General features: G+C 49.1%; 2 protein-coding genes across 5 annotated transcripts in view; one reads left to right on the top strand and one right to left on the bottom strand.

The window, feature by feature from the left end:
• TRPM4 (transient receptor potential cation channel subfamily M member 4) overlaps window positions 1–4169 on the top strand; it is a 35221-nt gene extending 31052 nt beyond the window's left edge. For all 3 annotated transcript variants that reach the window (XM_036012525.1, XM_028530181.2, XM_036012526.1), the window contains 5 exons: window positions 2566–2744; window positions 2980–3112; window positions 3342–3414; window positions 3507–3612; window positions 3826–4169. In XM_036012525.1, coding sequence (XP_035868418.1) covers window positions 2566–2744; window positions 2980–3112; window positions 3342–3414; window positions 3507–3612; window positions 3826–3830 — 496 coding nt within the window. In that variant the 3' untranslated portion in view covers window positions 3831–4169. The remainder of the gene's footprint in view (window positions 1–2565; window positions 2745–2979; window positions 3113–3341; window positions 3415–3506; window positions 3613–3825) is intronic.
• Window positions 4170–12722: 8553 nt separating this feature from the next.
• On the bottom strand, window positions 12723–15473 carry LOC118497600 (orphan sodium- and chloride-dependent neurotransmitter transporter NTT5-like). 2 transcript variants are annotated; one of them, XM_036012527.1, is made up of 5 exons: window positions 15136–15309; window positions 14502–14697; window positions 14210–14369; window positions 13599–13764; window positions 12723–13395 (listed from the first exon to the last, which is right to left on the bottom strand). In XM_036012527.1, the coding sequence occupies exons 1-5, from the start codon at window positions 15283–15285 to the stop codon at window positions 12898–12900; spliced, it is 1170 nt and encodes a 389-aa protein (XP_035868420.1). In that variant the 5' UTR covers window positions 15286–15309; the 3' UTR covers window positions 12723–12897. The 2 variants fall into 2 exon arrangements, with proteins under 2 accessions (XP_035868420.1, XP_035868421.1); XM_036012528.1 differs by having other exon boundaries at window positions 14210–14697; window positions 15136–15473.
• Window positions 15474–16249: the final 776 nt, after the last annotated feature.

Consider the following 16249-nt stretch of genomic DNA (forward strand, 5'->3'; position numbering starts at 1 on the left):
AAAGAATTGTCTCATGCCTCTCTCTCAGCTTTGGGTGGATTTCTGGCACACTTTGGCTTCTAGGTGCACCATTCCAATCTCTTTCTTCACATTTACAAAGTATTCTCCCTGTGTGCATGTCTGTGTCCAAACTTCCTCTCCCCTTTTAAAAGATTTTTATTTCTTTATTTTTAGAGAAGGGTGGGTGGAGAAAGGGACAGAAACATCAGTGTGTGGTTGCCTCTCATGTGCCCCCAACCGGGGACCTGGCCCTCAATCCAGGCATGTTCCCTGACTGGGAATCCAACTGGTGACCCTTTGGTTCACAGGATGGCACTCAATCCACTGAGCCACACCAGCCAGGGTCAAATTTCCCCTCTTTATAAAGACACTAGTCATTGGATTAGTGACCAACCCTAATGACCTCCTTTTAACTTGATTACCTTTATAATGACCTTATTTCCAAATAAGGTCACATTCTGGGGTACTTAGGGGTTAGGATTTTGACATATTTTTGATATATCTTTGATACATGTTGAGCTACAGCACTCCTAGATGTGTGGATTTATTTCTAGACTCTCAACTCTATCCCATTGGTTGATATCTTTGTTCTTATGCCAGAAACATGATGTTTTGATTTTGTAGCAAAATTTTGAAATTGGGAAATGTGAGCCCTTGACTTTGTTCTTTTTCAAGATTGTTTTGGCTCTTTGGGGCCTTTGCAATTCCATATATATTAGAGGATTGGCTTTGCCATTTCTAGGCTGTTGGAATTTAGAGATTGCAGTCAATACTGTAGATTGCTTTGGGTGGTATTGACATCTTTTTTTTTTTTTTTTAAAGATTTAACCTATTCTTCTTTTTTTTTTTTAATTTTATTTATTTATTTATTTTTTAAGATTTTATTCATCCATTTTTAGTGAGGGAAGGAAGGGGGGGAGAGAGAGAGAGAGAGAGATATCAATGTGTGGTTGCTGGGGGTTATGGCCTGCAACCCAGGAACGTACCCTGGCTGGGAATCGAACCTGGGACACTTTAGTTCCCAGCCCGCACTCAATCCACCGAGCTACGCCAGCCAGGGCTCTGGTATTGACATCTTAACAACATCCAGTCTTTGTGCTCATGAACCCAGAATGTCTTTCCACTTATTTAGGATATCTTTTACATTTCTTTCAGCATTGTTTTGTAATTTTTAGGATACAGGCCTCTCACTGACTTGTGTAAATTCATTTCTAGGTGCTTTATTCTTTTAGATTCTATTATAAATGAAATTGCTTTCTTAATTTCCTTTCTGGATTATCCATGGCAGGTATATAGATACACAACTGATTTTTGTTTGTTGACCTTGTACCTGCAACTTTGCTGAACTCACTTCCGGCAGCTTTCTTGTGATTCTCTGGGGTTTTCCAGAATAGGCTCATGTCATTTATGAAGAGAGAGTTTTACTTCTTCCTTTCCATTTTGGATGCCTTTTATTTCTTTCTCTTGCCTAATTGCTCTGGCTGGAATTTCCAGTACAAGAATGAATAGTGGTGGTGAAAGTCAGCATCCTGATCTTCAGGGAAAGATTTCAGTCTTTCTTCATTAAGTATGATGTTAGCTGTGGGTTTGTCATAATTATCCTTTACCATGTTGAGGAAGTTTCCTTTTATTCTTTGATTTTCTGAGGGTTTTTTTTTTTTAATCACGAAAGGGTGTTAGGTTTTGTCAAATGCCTTTTCTGTGTCAGTTGGGATGATTGTAATTTTTTCCATTGTTCTATTAATATGATGTATTACATTGATTGATTTGATGTTGAACCACCTTTGTATTCCTGTAATAAATCCTACTTGGCCATGGTGTATAATCCCTTTAATATGCTTCTGAATTAGGTTTGCTAGTATTTTGTTGAGAATTTTTGCATGTATATTCATAAAGAATTATGATCTGTAATTCTCTTTTTTTATTTTTGGATATTGATATGATAATCCTGGCCTCACAGAATGAGTCAGGGAGTGTTTTCTCCTATTCACCCTTTTTAAAGAGTTTGAAAACGATTGGTGTAGTTTTTAAAATGTTTGGTAAATTCACCAGTGAAGCCTGGTCCTGGGCTTTTTCGGGTATATTTTTGATTAGTTTCCTCTTGTTAGAGGTCTTTTGAGATTTTCTATTTCTTCATGTGTCATTTTAGGTAATTTGTGTGTGTCTAGGAACTTTTCCATTTCACCTGGGTTGTCTTTTTTTGTTGGCATACAATGGTTGATAGTATTCTTTCATCATCCTTTTTATTTCTGTAAGGTTGGTTGTAATGCCCCCATTTTTATTGTTGATTTTAATTATTTGTGTTCAGACTGACTTTTAAACCTGAATTTAACAGATTTAACCCTCTACCCTAATCCATGACATTATTCTCAACTTGACCTCTGATCTGTGACCCTTGGCCCTCCTACCCTAACTACTAATTGCGTCCTGTAATAACCTCTGACATTGATTTTGACATCTGTCGGCTACCTTGTGCTTTGAACATATTGCCTGACATCTAACCTTGATCCACTGCCCCTGGCTGGGCTTTGACCTCTAGTGACCCTTGACCTCTGGTCCCCACAGCTACACCTTTGGCAAAGTACAGGGCAACAGCGACCTCTATTGGAAGGCGCAGCGCTATAGCCTCATCCGGGAATTTCACTCTCGGCCTGCGCTGGCCCCACCCTTCATCATCATCTCGCACGTGCGCCTCCTCCTCCGTCGATTGTGCAGGCACAGGGCCAGCTCGCCATCGCATTTTCGTGAGAGCGGGTCTTGGCCCGTAACAGAAACACAAGGGGCGGGACCCGGAGAGAAAGAAGAACGTGGATAGGCTGGGGATGATGTCTGGGAAGAACCAGTGGGCAGGGCTTAAGCTGTCAGGGGGCGTGGTCTGGGGGGGTCACTCAGGGTTTTGAGCCGGGAGGCTGGGTCTGGGAGTGGGCACGTTCCGAAGACGGGGCGGGCTCTTTACTATTTTCTGACCCTGCTCTCCAGGGGTCCACCTCCATAAGGACGATGAGAGGCGGCTTTTGACGTGGGAATCGGTGCAGAAGGAGAATTTGCTACTGGCGCGTGCGAGGGACAAGCGGGAAAGTGACTCTGAGCGTCTGAAGCGCACGTCGCAGAAGTGAGGGCGGGGCCTGCCCAGGGGCGGGGTTTCTGGCCTTTGGGGCGCATAGTTTGAGGGGAGAATGGGCTGCGGTTTGGGAAGCATCAGGTTAGAGGCGGAGCCTGAGCGGTCCGGTTCTGGAAGGGTGGGGGCAAGGAAAGTGGAGTTTCAGGAAGCTAGACTTCAGGTGGGTGGGGCTGGTGGGCTGGTGGGTTGCAGGCACAGGCCTGAATTCCTGTGTGCCCAGGGTGGACACGGCATTGAAGCAGCTGAGACAGATCCGCGAGTACGAGCAGCGTCTGAAAGGGCTGGAACAGCAGGTGAGGTCTCCAGGCCAGGCTGGGGGAGGGTGGGACAGATGGGATGGGTGTGGATTTCCATCTGGTGCCATGTTGTCCTGTTTGCTCCCCAGGTCCAGCACTGTAGCCATGTCTTGGGCTGGGTGGCCGAGGCCCTGAGCCGCTCTGCGTTGCTTCCCCCAGGGTTGCCCCAGCCCCCAGCCCCGCCTGGGCCCAAAGGTCAGTGTGTGGGGTCTACCTATGTTTATCTCTGGCCTCTGGCACTACCTGGTTCTGTGCTCCCCTGTATTTCTCTTCTGCCCCCTCTCTTTGCCCCGGTTCACTCTTGGTTTCCTCTGGGCTTTTCACGGGTCTCTCTCCTTGAGGCCAGTCTTTCATTTTTTTCTGTCCTCTCGATGCCCACCGCTTGTCTCTCTTCTCTCTTTCCCCCAGACTGAATCCTGTTGCTGGACTTCAAGAAGTAGCCCCCTCGGGGCATTCTTGCTCTCAGAGTAAGGCCTTCCTGGCCCAGGACCTCTGGAAGAGGTGGCCTTTCCCACCTGGATCGCTGTCCGGACCACCGCGGGGAGTCACATCCCGCGGAACCACAGCAGGCCCCGGGCTTTCCCAGAACCAGCCCCACCCTGGGAGGGTCGGCCTCCGGCGCCCAGGCACAGCCTGTTGAAGGCCCTGCCACAGCCCGCTGGGCGGGAGAAGCTCCAGGGTCCTGGGGGTACATGGACCACAGAGCCCACTCACAGCTCCCCATACTGGGGAAATAAAGCCATTTGATTTGAGGTGTCTGGATGCTCGATTCTTGGGGAACTGGTGACGTCTGAATCCTTTGGGGGTAGGGGCTGGAGCTGAGAGTGAGTCTGAGGTCCTGGATCAGTTTGCTGCTGTTTTTCGGGTAACTCTGGCCCTGCTCCCTCCCCTCCATCCTACCGTTCCTGTTTGACTCCTATGTAACCCCTCTGGTCCGCAGTACTTTGGTGGCGCTCACTTCAGTGGGACAAGAACCATCTACGCCCCCCCACACACACACTTCCTACTTCCCAGCAGAGAAAGAACGCAGTGATGAAAGTGAATTATTTCTTGGCGTGGGGATGGGTGGGCGCTGTGTACATCTGCTTTGGCAACAGGGGAGCAGATGATGCAAATTTGAGGAGATAACTGCATATGTGTCTTTAAAAAGTCTAATTAGTGGAAAATTACAGGCCATGAACACATGGAATCGAAGCGAATACGCATCATTACGCACGCAGTGTAACTAAACAACCCATAATAAACTAAACTGGTAATGACAAGGCTGAGCTGACAGCAATTATTAGTTAAATAGCAAGAAAGCCACCAACAACCAACACACCCAGAAAATCAAAACCAAAACAGCCTTTCTCCAAATTGGAGGCATTCCAACTCTCTGCCACTTTGGGGCGCAGAGTGGCTTTGAAACCTCGCCAAGTGCTGTGTGGCAACCAGATTTCTCCCGAAGAGATTGAAGTAGTTCTCTCTAGCCCAAGGACTCATAAAGAATGGTAACGATGACGGTGGCAATGACAATGACAACAGCTAACACGCACAGGGTGCTGTGTGTCTGGCTTTGTGTCACGTGCTTCGTGCGTACAGAATCGGTGAAGTCTTCTGGCAGCCTTATCAGGTAGGTTCTAATGTCTCTATTTTACAGGTGAGAAAACTGAGACATAGAGAAATGATTCACACAAGGTCACACAGCTCAAAAGGGGCCAAGTTTGAATAGGAATCTGGGTCGCCTGGCTCCAAAGCCTTTGGAAAGCACTAGTTTGTATCTGGAGATGTCAAAGGCTACAGTGAGCCGGCTGGGTTGTTAAGCTTTTGTCTCTCAGCTCCAAATTGGCCTTTTTATACCCGGCTCTGCCGACAGGGGGCGCTAGGGGGAGACCAGTGACTGGTGGGGGAAGAAAGGAATTTCTGGTTCCAGAGCGTCGCTCAGCAGCAGTTGGTGGCAGCTTTTTCCACCTGATTTTATGGATCTCCTCAGTCACCCCCGCTCCACCCAGGCAGCCCCCTTTTCTGGGCTGGGTTTCAGCTCCTCAAGGGCACTGCTCCAAGAGATTAGGTTCTGATAACTGTTTTCTTCCCTTCGTCTCCCCAGTCCTGGGGTGATATCTGCCTCCTGCAGGGACTAATTGCGTGCCCGACGCTGTTTCTTTCTACAGCCTTCCCAGTTCTCTGAGGCCCTTGTGTTTATCTGTTGAAGTATCTAGATAACGGGAAAGCTTAGATCTGGTCGGCAGAAATCTGCAAGGAGCCATGAAAAGAGAAGTACAACATATCACTTCATTTCCACACATAAGCCGATTTAGAAACCCCAAGTCCCTTAATTGAAGGGGAGGCTGGGTACTCTTGAGGAATTGTCCTAAATATGTTTATGTGTTAAATCTTCCCTGCTTGTGTGTTTTCTCTCCATGAACCTACTTCGCTTCTCCCTTCCATGGCCCCAGTGGTGGGTATTCTAACCCCCGGGAGCCACAACTGGTGACCACAAAGGAACATTCTTTACTTGTCCTGTGTTTTTTTGAAGCCGCACAATTTAACTGGGTCACTATGAAGGTAGAAGATAGTCTTTCTTGGGTGTGGTGACAGGTCACCAGCAAGGCCAGTGACTGGGTGTCCGTGAACCAAGAGTGGGCAGCATAGCCATGATCTGCTAGTCCACAGTCCCCTGGAGGGACTGCTGAGGGTGTGGGACAGCGGCGGCATCCACCAGCTTGGGATCCAGCACGGCCCCCCAAGATGCCTGCTCCGAGTCTCAGATGTGACACGGGGAGTGACCGGCAACAGAGGAATACGTAAGCCACTAAAACCCCAAGATAGCCGTCACTTGAAAGAGAGGCACATTTTATACAAAAAGAAAACTCCAGCTCTGAATGGTTTGGCTCAGTTAGATGGAACACTGACCTGTAAATCAAAAGGTCACGGGTTTGATTCCCTGTCAGGGCACATGCCTAGGTGGCAGGTTCAGTCCCCAGTCTCTCGGTCCATACAGGAGGCAACCGATGGATATTTCTCACATTGATGTTCCTTTCCCTCTTTCTCTCCCTCCCTTTCCCTCTCTCTAAAATCAATAATCATGTCCTCAGATGAGGGTAAAAAGAAAAATTAAAAATCAGAAAGAAAGCTCCAGATAGAGGCTACAGGTCTTCCAAGAAAAGGAGGGTGGAATGAGGACTCAGGAATACACGTGCTTTGGAACCGAGGTTGGAGGAACTGCAGATTTAGGGGAGGGGTGGGGCTGGAGGAGGTGGAGCTGTGAATGCAGCTCAAAGCTGCAGCCAAAACATGAAATGGATTTACTGGCTCCTGAGTAGCAAAAACTTAGACAAGCCAAGGGGCTGAAACTGAATCCCAGACTGGGTTGGAGAGAACTATGCGTGGTGGCCATATGTTTTTATTTCTCCGGTAAATACCTAAGATTGGGGTGGCTGGGTTGTATAATAAGCATAAGCATAACTTGATATGAAACTGCCCAACTCTTTCCCTATGTGGGTGCACTATTTGCAATTTGCGTGTCCACCAGCCACGCATGAGACAGTTCCGGTTGTTCTGTTGCTCACTAGTGCTTGCTTTATCAGTGTTTTTAGTTAGCCATCTGAATAGGTTTGTAGCGGTGTCTCCTGTTGGTTTTAATTTGCATTTCCCTAATGACTAATGACTAACATCTTCTCAAGTGCTTATCACCATCTGTGTGGATTCGTTGGCGCCGTGTCAGTTCGAAACTTTTACTTATTTAAAAATGGTCTATTTTTTATCATTGATTTGTAAATCTTAATATATTATGGGTACTCCTTTATTATATACGTGTTTGCAAATATTTTCCCTCCGTATGCGGCTTACCTTTTGATTTATTAATAGTGTCTTTTGGAGAGCGGGAGTTTTATTTATTTTTAAGAACTTATTTATTTTTAGAGAGGGGGGAAAGGAGGGAGAAAGAGAGAAACATCAATGTGCAGTTGCTTCTTGAGCACCCCCTACTGGGGACCCGGCTTGTAAGCTAGGCATGTGCCCTGACTGGGAATTGAACCTGAGACTCTTTCCTTCACAATTCAATGCTCAACCCATTGAACTACACCATCCAGGGCAGGATTTTTAAATTAACAATAAAGTTTTATCAACATTTACTTTTAATGCTTTTGTTGTCCTGGGAAATCTTTGACTCAACAAAGGTGACAGATTTTTGTCCTCGAAGTTTTATAGTTTTAGGTCTGTAATCCACTTTGAGTTCATTTTTAGATAGAGAGTAATGTTAGAGTCAAGGTTATTTATTTACTGATTTTTGCATATGGGTAGTCTGTTCTAGCACCATTGGTTGAAAAGACTATTTTTTTTCTCCATTGAATTATCTTGGCACCTTTGTTGAAATTAATTGACCATATATGTGTGGGTTTACTTCTGGGCTTTCTATTCTGTGCAATATGCCTACCTTTTCACCAATGCCATAATGCTTGGCTTACTGTAACTTCACACTAAGTCTTGAGATCAGGTAACATAAATCCTCCCACTTTGTTTTCCCTGTTCAGAAAAGAATTTAGTAATCCTAGTTTCTTTGATTTTTAATATCAACTTGGGAATCTGATTGTCACCTTCTCCAAACAACCTCCTGGGATTTTGTTGAACCTCCAGATCCATTTGAGGCTGTCGAAATCTTAATGGTGTTGCATCTTCTGATCCATGAACATTAATATCTCTTAATGTTTGTGGCTTGCAGTATGCAAATCTTGCACATATTTTGTCAGATGTATTCATATACAGCACAATGTGTTGTATATGATACTGTTTAAAAATTTTTAATTTCATGTTTTTTTTACTGCTAGTATACAAAAATACTGCTGATTTTTATTTTCATTTTTATTTTTTTTAGTATGCTGATCTTGTAGTCGATGACTTTGATCCCCAGGTCAGAACACATATGAGAGGCAACTGCCCAATGTTTCTTTCTCCCATCAATGTTTCTCTCCCTCTCCCTCCCCCTCCCTTCCTCTCTAAGACAATCAGTAAGCATGTCCTCAAGTGAGGATTAAAGCAAAAACTCACTCCTCACTCACTTCTCACTCTCCTCTCCTCCCTACCCTAGCCCCCGGCCCCACCAATCTCTTCTCTATCTCTGTGAATTTGCCTATTCTGGATATTTATGTAAGTGGAAACGTAAAATATGTGGTATTTCTCGTCTGACTTTTTTCACTTAGCACAGTCTTTTCCTTCTTTTCTGCAACTGAGTAACACCCACAGCATGGACGTGTCCCTTTTACTCTATCCAGTCATCTGGTGACAGACACTTGGGTGGTTTCTACTTGGTGTTGATCATGAATAAGGCTGCCGTGGATGTTCACGCACCAGTTTTTGTTTGAACACATGTTTCCGGTTCCTTTGTATATATACCTAGAGGTGGAATTGCTGATATTTCTTTGTTTAACTTCTTGGGGAACTGCCAAAATGATTTTCACAGCAGCTGCACCATTTCACATTCCCACAATGGATGTATGAGGTTCCAGCTCCTTGAAATCCGCACCAACACTTGCCCCCACCCCCTGCCTTTTTTTTTTATTCAATATCCTGATGAGTGTGAAGTGGTATCTTCTGGTGGGTTTGACTTACATTTCCCTAATGACTAATGATGTTGGACTTGGTTGTTTTTTTTAATCCTCATCCAAGTACATGTTTTCATTGATGAGAGAGAGAGAGAGAGAGAGAGAGAGAGAGAGAGAGAGAGAGAGAGATGGGTGTGAGGGAGGGAGAAACGCCTATTGGTTGCCTCTAGTACTCACCCCCAACCAGAATCAAACCCACAACCTACATATGTGCCCTGATCAGGAATCGAACTGACAGCCCTTCGGGGCATAGAACATTCCAACCAACTGAGCCTGGCAGACAGGGCACATTGAGCTTCTTTTTACGTGCTTCTTGGCCATGTGTACATCTTTGGAAGGAATGATTCTTTAGTAATGACCTCCACAGCTTATGCTGCATTGCCTGCCACCCAATCACAGTAAAGTAAGGACAGACAGGCCTTCCAAGAAGACTGAAGGGAAGGTCCTGCCTTCCAAGCCACCGTCTTGAGGACTACCTGAGCTCAAACAGACACTTCATCACTTTGAAAGGATGCGCTGTTGGTCCTGCAGTTTCTAACTATGAAGGATCAGCCTTTATGGATCTTGGGAACAGTGCATCCCACGGGTGGAAGTTTCACTCAAGCTGATGCTGTTGTCCCCGATTTACTCATGTTAGCAAATGAGCAAACGAACGTTAGCAAATGAACGTGGTCCCCTTGGTCCACGTTCCCCAAGGAGGAAAAGACGTCTGAACTCAAGGAATAAGGCTCACAGTGGGGGAAGGAAATCTAGAGACCTTAGGGCCAATTTGGTGTGCCGCTGCTGTGGCTCCCACTGTTTCACGTGTCCTTACTGTGAATGTCCCCTAAGTGTCAGGGGGTTGCGGTCCTCGCGACAGTGGTCCACAGAAACAATGCAGAATCCAGAAGGAGAAAGGGAAACCACAGCTGCAATGACTTGAGGGCTGTGCGGGGACGAAAGCCATTTGTCAGAACAACAGCGCCACCTGCCGGATGCAGCCACCATGTACACCCTTTTTCAGAGAAGGCAGCTTTGGTTGCTGCTATTACGTGCCTTTTGAAAGCCACCGCCGGCCCCTCGGAGGCCTGCGACTCCCCTACTCTTACATTTCCGTTTTGGAGTAGGTCAACTCAAACTGGACGACTAGTGAGGTCTGAGATGGTTAAATGTAACCGGTATGTTCAAGGGTGCAGCCGGCTGGTCCTCGTTCATCTGTTTTGCAATGGAAAAGTAGCAGCTACCCTTGCGGAGGAGGAAACGTTATCCCCGACTCCACTGCCTGAAGTAAGGCCGATGATAAGACAGCTGTCACAATACGGCAAAATTGTTCCAAAGGAAGTTAAAGACAGCTGAATGCTACTAGAGCCATCGTACGGAAAAAAACAAGTAAACTTTTTGGCCACTAGCATTTTCCGGTGGTCCGATGTGGCCCTGTTTCAGGGGGTTGGCACACCATTGCCTGTAGGGTAATCTGGCTGGCCAGCTAAGGATGGCCTTTGCAAACTGAAAGGGTTGTAGGAAACCAGGGAGGCTATGCAGTAGAGACCAAATGTCCCGCAGAGCCGAAAATATTTACCGTCTGGCTCTTTACGGGAAAAGATTGCCGGGTCTCATCTTGGCTACAACCACCTGCTAATGCGGTCTGTGCAGCTTAGCTGAGCTACTGTAATGGCCATCTGAGTCAGGGGTAACACGACGCACCTGCCTGGCTGCAAGGCCGTCCTGGCAGAGCTGCGTCTCCCACCGAAATCCAGTCCAGGGGGACCCCACATTCCCTAAATGACCAAGCTCCTCACACACCAAGGTCACCTCCCACGTCCTCATTTCCCCCAGTGAGCTGTGGGAGCACCTCAGATGGCGGGGGGGAGTGCAGGTCACACGCCAGCAACCTGGGCACGCGGATCGAGGAGGTTTAACCAGATGGGCACGCAAAATGAAAGGATCCCAGGCTTGGAGATGGAGAACGTCCATCCTTTCCCCGCCTCAGTCTCTGACTTGTTGTTTGACCGCAGGGCCGCTCTCTCTCTCTTCCCTGAGTCTCCCACGATGCCCAGGAAAGAAGAGCACCTCGCTCGTGGACCGCCTCTTCGTTGCTTTGTCTAAGTATCATCAAGGGCACAGGGGGCTTGTCATGGCACCTGCGACAGTGTCCTCCGTGCCAGGTGCCAGGACTTCTCACCCCCACCCTCACACAAAAACGACCTGGGAGCTACATCTCTCTGTGGCTGAGGCTGCATCATCTTCAAGGCTTTTCTCTGAACCCCACCAGACACAGCTCTGCTGGTTCACGTGGCCTCTCTGGGCTCTGACAGGGGAAGAAAGGCAGAGGTGGGGGCCATAGTGTAAGGGGGAGCCAGGTGCACCCCACTTAGCTCATTTCCAGAGCTGGGTCATCCCAGACCTAGGGTCCCTGGAGAACAAGGCAGGAGGCAAGAGGCCAGGAGGGCGACTCAGGGGCAGGAAGGGTCTGGAAGCTTCTGCCTCTGGCCTTTGCAGCGCTCTCCAAATAGCATTGTAGAAGCCGTTACACTTGGGATGTGAGAGGAAAAAAAATCAGAAGTTCTGCTTTAAAAATGTCTGTTTTTTAAACCCCAAGAAGCACAACAAGTTAAGCTTCACTGATGCTATGTACAGTGGCCATAGCTGACACATAAAACTTCAACAGATGTTAGGGATATTGTCTCAAAATGTCCCCAAAAGAGTGTGGTAAAGAATGTTTAGAGACCTCCAAGGTGAGTGAATGGTGAGGGGGAGGGAAGATTTGGGAGGTGATGGGGGTCAAGGTCATGACCTTTGAGGTGGGGTGTTGGGGAGAAGAGTTTTTGCCCAGGAAGCCTCTAAGGGGAAGGGATTTCTAGAAGGTGCCTCCAGCCCCTGAGCTGCTTTAACTCCATTTGACCCCGGAAGGGTCCAGGTGGTGTTACCCACTCCCACCACCAGCTCTAATCAGCTCCACATTCTCTGGGACCCCTTGGTCCTGAGCCCTCGGGAGGTGACTCACCTCCCGGGCCCCAGTAGGTGAGACTCCACCCCAAGGAAGAACAAAGCATTGCAGCCAGCTAGGAGCAGCCCTGTGAGCCCTGCGCTGTTCTGGGCACGCCACCCTCTTGGTTGTAGTAGTGACATGGCAGTTAGGGGCAGATTTAGTGCGATTGCCCAGTTGCCCACTCAGATTTAGGGAGTCACACGGGTTCTGGTTTGAGCAATGTTGGTTGCTGCCAACGAAGATGCCGGGCAGCTGAGCTCAACTGCGGGACAAGGAAGGGCCTAGAGACCAGGTGTCTGAGGCCCCACAGCAGAGGGCGGTTGGGGTTACCACATTGGACATGCAGTTCCCCAAAGGCTGGCGATTTGGAGGGCATGTTGGGGGGCGGCGCTGGTAGCTGCTCACAGAAGACATGCTAGCCCCAGCGGGCTGATTTATTGACCCATAGCCTGGCGGTGCGGGCCCCAGTCTGCGAGGGCAGCCCCGCAGGGGTTTGCCATCCATCGATCCAGTTTGGCGGTGGAGGTGGGGGCTGGAGAGAACACCGCCTCTCTCCATGATAACTGGGAAGATAGCTCCTGGAAAATTCGGGGAAACCCATCCCGTCAGGCCAAAATGGGGCCCCCACTTCGCAGGGAGGACGGGGCCACTAGGTCCAGCCCCGAGAGCCGTCCAGTCGAATGTGCTTCCGTTGATTCTTCTCCAATCTCAGAGCAGGGTGCTCCACTTAGCAGAATCGGTAGTATTTCAGGTCAGGTGGTCCATTTCCTCTCACGGCCAAACGATGGCGTCATCGGTTTCTAGGTAAGTTTTCCAAGCGCCCCTCCCCTTCCTCTCTGTCAGGACCAAGAAGGATTCCCGTAGCTAAATGGGCACCAAGGCTGCCAATTATGGGGCAGATTTGCTCCTTGGAAAAATGGGCGGGGTCACCAGTTACGGAAGAGACTCAGTTTCTCCCTTGGCGTCCCCGCTTCTTTCACTGTTGAATATGACTGTTGAGTTTGGGTTCGAAGTGGGCATGCTGGCGCTCCTTTGGGGGAAGATGGACGTCAGGGAGGAGGCTTGCGGCAGGCTGAAGGCGGAGGAGGTCTTGCTGTGCCGGCTCCAGGGCAGACTGAACTGCCACAGGGAGTCCAGTTTCGACGCCCTGGCCGAGGGCAGATTGAAGACCGGTGTGGAGCTCTCGTACTTTCCGTCCTGGAACTTGAAGGTGGCCTTCTCTGCGTGGCGCTTAGGCCACTGCGAGGGCGGGCTGGGCGGCAAGTTTAGCTTTTTAGACTGCATCTTTTCAAAGGGATCTTTGGCCACCTTCTCCTGCAGGTACCACCACTGCCGAAGCGGGTGCACTGGGATCGGCAGGCAAGTGAGGATGCTGAGGACGGTGACCCAGTGCAGGGTGCTTGGCAGGTAGGGTTGTCTCATTTCTTGGCTCTAGAGGCCGGGTAGGGGGTGGGGGAGAGGTGTTGGTGGAGTTTTAGTCCATGTGATGTGGAGGATCAGATTCCCCAGGGGCTGGGGGGCTGACTGGGGGTCCCTGGGGGTCGTAGGAGCACAGAGCTAGGGTCCTGTGGGGCGGGAGATCTGACCGAGGGTCCCCGGAGTGGGGGTTGAAGGGCAGGGTGGGGGCGTCTCACCAGGCTGCTGTTCCAGGCGATGTAGTGAGGGGGGTTACTCCAGTAGAGACTCATGAGGCACATGATGAAGAGGGACAGCAGCCCGAGCAGGGTCACAAAGCGCCACAGGAAGACGAAGAAGGACCACATCAAGTGGCCCAGATCACCGTACATTTCTTCCCTGAACCTGGGGGTGGGGGTGGGCATTGGGCGAGGACGTCTGGGAGGGAGCCCTCCTCTGGCCACCAGGGCCCGGAGCCCTCCGGAGGACAGGCCCACCAGCCCTCTGCATCTCTCACAGGTTCTCCACTCAGGAGAAGGGACGCTGAGTCCTGCCAGGCCCTGCCCAAGGTGGGGCCCTGCAGCTGATGTCCCTGTGAGGATCCCCCGATCCAGGGGGCATGTACTGCTCCAGCCCCCTGCCTTCAGACTAGCCCATGTGGTCAGTGGCAGGGGAACCTGAGTCCCCTAAGTCCTGACTGCTGTTCCCTCAGGACCCACCCAGTCTCTCCTCTCAGATCACTCCCTCCATCCACATCCCCCTGCCCCCAGCTCTCAGACTGTCCCCCAACTCTCCTTGGAGACCTGGGATGGGGTCCCTGACTGGGAAGACCCCAGGGCTTGGACATCACCTGTTAGCTCCATAGACCCAAGCCAGAGTCACGTTCTGGAAGGCCACGATGATGATGAGGGCCAGCGGGACCACGTGCTCATCAAACAAGGACACGATGTAGCTGCCTGCATGACTGGTGAAGACGAGGCTGCCCACAAAACCTCCAAAGCACATGACCGCTAAGGAAGAGGCAGGTTTGGCCACGCTGAGGTCAGTGCATAGGGCTTGGTCAGGGGCCCCAGCAAGCCTCTGATGGTGGTGGCCTGGAGTGGGGAGGGCAGGGTTTTCACTAGAGTGAGAATCCACGGTACCTGAGAGCAGCAAGCGCTGCTGCCTGAAGGTGGAGTTCTGGAGGGGAAAGGCAATGCCTTCCAAGATTTTCATCAAGGTGCTCAGTCCCATGATGATCAGGACAAGGAAGAAGAGCATGGCCCAGAGAGAAGCACTGGGAAGCAACGAGATGGCTTGGGAGAAGGCTGCAAATACCAGGCCAGGGCCCTGCATGAACTGTGGGGGAGAAGGACTCTGAGGCACTGGCCCATCTGGATGGGGGGAATTGTGCCGTGATCAACTAGCAATGTCTGTCTAGGGCAGAGGCAATAGTCACAGATGGAGAGTGAGTGGCAAGGCACTGGCGTTTGCCCTTCTTGGTTTCACAAGCTGTGTGAGCTTCACTTCTTGGGGCCTCAATTTCCTCCTATAACAAATAGGAGTCCTAGGGTTGGTGTGAGAATACAAGTAGAGTGACAACTTAGCAGAGGCCCTGATACACACCAGGTGGTGGTGGAAGTGTGAAAAGTGTGATTATAACCGTTACCTGCCTCAGAAGATGCCTGGGGGGAGGGCAGGGGCAGGAAGCTCCTGAGAAATGCATTTCTGTGTCTTCTGGTGCCTTTGGGAAGCACTTTCCCGCCCCCACAAACACACATTTTCCTCTACACACACCTTTTCCTCCAGGGCCTTGATGCTGCAGGATGGAGCGAGGCGGACGACCTGGTACTTGAGGTGTTCAGGGAGGTTTTCGACCCACTGTAGGTAGTCCAGCGGGTTCAGGAGCAGGATCTGTGCGGGAGGCCTGACATCCTGAGGCAGCATCCCCCTGTCTATCAGATTCACCAGCTTTATAACAGTCCTGAAGGGGGAGGAAAGAAGAGAAAAGCTGGTGGAGACCAGGTGGGCCCTTCTGCTGTGGACAAACCAGGGAAACTGGGGGCTGGAAAGGAAACCAGGTTGCCCAAGATGAGTGTGCCGGAGTAACAAGGGCAACTGGACAGGCACCAGAAACGAGTCCCAGGGACTTGAGGTGAGTCACCTGGGGACACCACCTAAGGGGCAGATATGTGTGCCTCTCCAGAAGCTTCTCCGTTTCCTTTAAGTTATTGAATTTGTTGGTGTAAATTTGATCCTAAAATTTAATTATTACCCAATTAATGACTACAGGATCTATAGTGATGGTCCCCTTTTTATTCCTGATAGTTTAAATCTGTGGTTTCTTTCCTTTCTATCAGCTACTGAGAGGGAATTGTTGATATTTCCAACTATGATTATGGATTTATCTGTGATTATGGATTTACCTGTTTCTTGCTTTAGCTCTGAACATTTTTTTTCTTTATTTTGAAATTCTGTTATGAAGTACATAAACATTTATATAATTCAGTCTTCCTGCTGAAGGGGTTATTGACCTCTTTTATCATTATGAAGCATTCTTTTTTCTTTAAAATTTTATTTATTTGTAGAGATGGGGAAGGAAAGGAGAAAGAGAGGAAGAGAAACATCAGTGTGTGGTTGCCTCTAGCATGCCCCACACTGGGGACCTGGTCCACAACCCAGGCATGTGCCCTGACTGAGAATCAAACCAGCAACTCTTTGGTTCACGGGCCTGTGCTTAATCCACTGAACTACACCAACCAGAGCTGAGGTGTTCTTCTTAATCACTGGTCTTACTTGTCCTGACTTTGATATTTATGTAGCCACACTAACTTTCTTATGATTATTTGTTTGTGTGGTATGTTTTTCCATTCTCCTCTCTCTTTGTCTTTATACAGGACATCTCTTGTAA

This window comes from Phyllostomus discolor, chromosome 12 (assembly GCF_004126475.2).
Source record: "Phyllostomus discolor isolate MPI-MPIP mPhyDis1 chromosome 12, mPhyDis1.pri.v3, whole genome shotgun sequence".
NCBI lineage: Eukaryota > Metazoa > Chordata > Mammalia > Chiroptera > Phyllostomidae > Phyllostomus > Phyllostomus discolor.

Bases quoted from the DNA above. Each gene is read 5' to 3' on its own strand.
- LOC118497600 (XM_036012528.1), bottom strand. From the start codon at position 15,285: ATGCTGCCTCAGGATGTCAGGCCTCCCGCACAGATCCTGCTCCTGAAC. The intron at 14,698-15,135 runs GTGTGTGTAGAG...TCTCCCCCACAG, and splicing joins TCAAGGCCCTGGAGGAAAAG to TTCATGCAGGGCCCTGGCCT. The intron at 13,396-13,598 runs GTGAGACGCCCC...CCCGGCCTCTAG, and splicing joins TCGCCTGGAACAGCAGCCTG to AGCCAAGAAATGAGACAACC.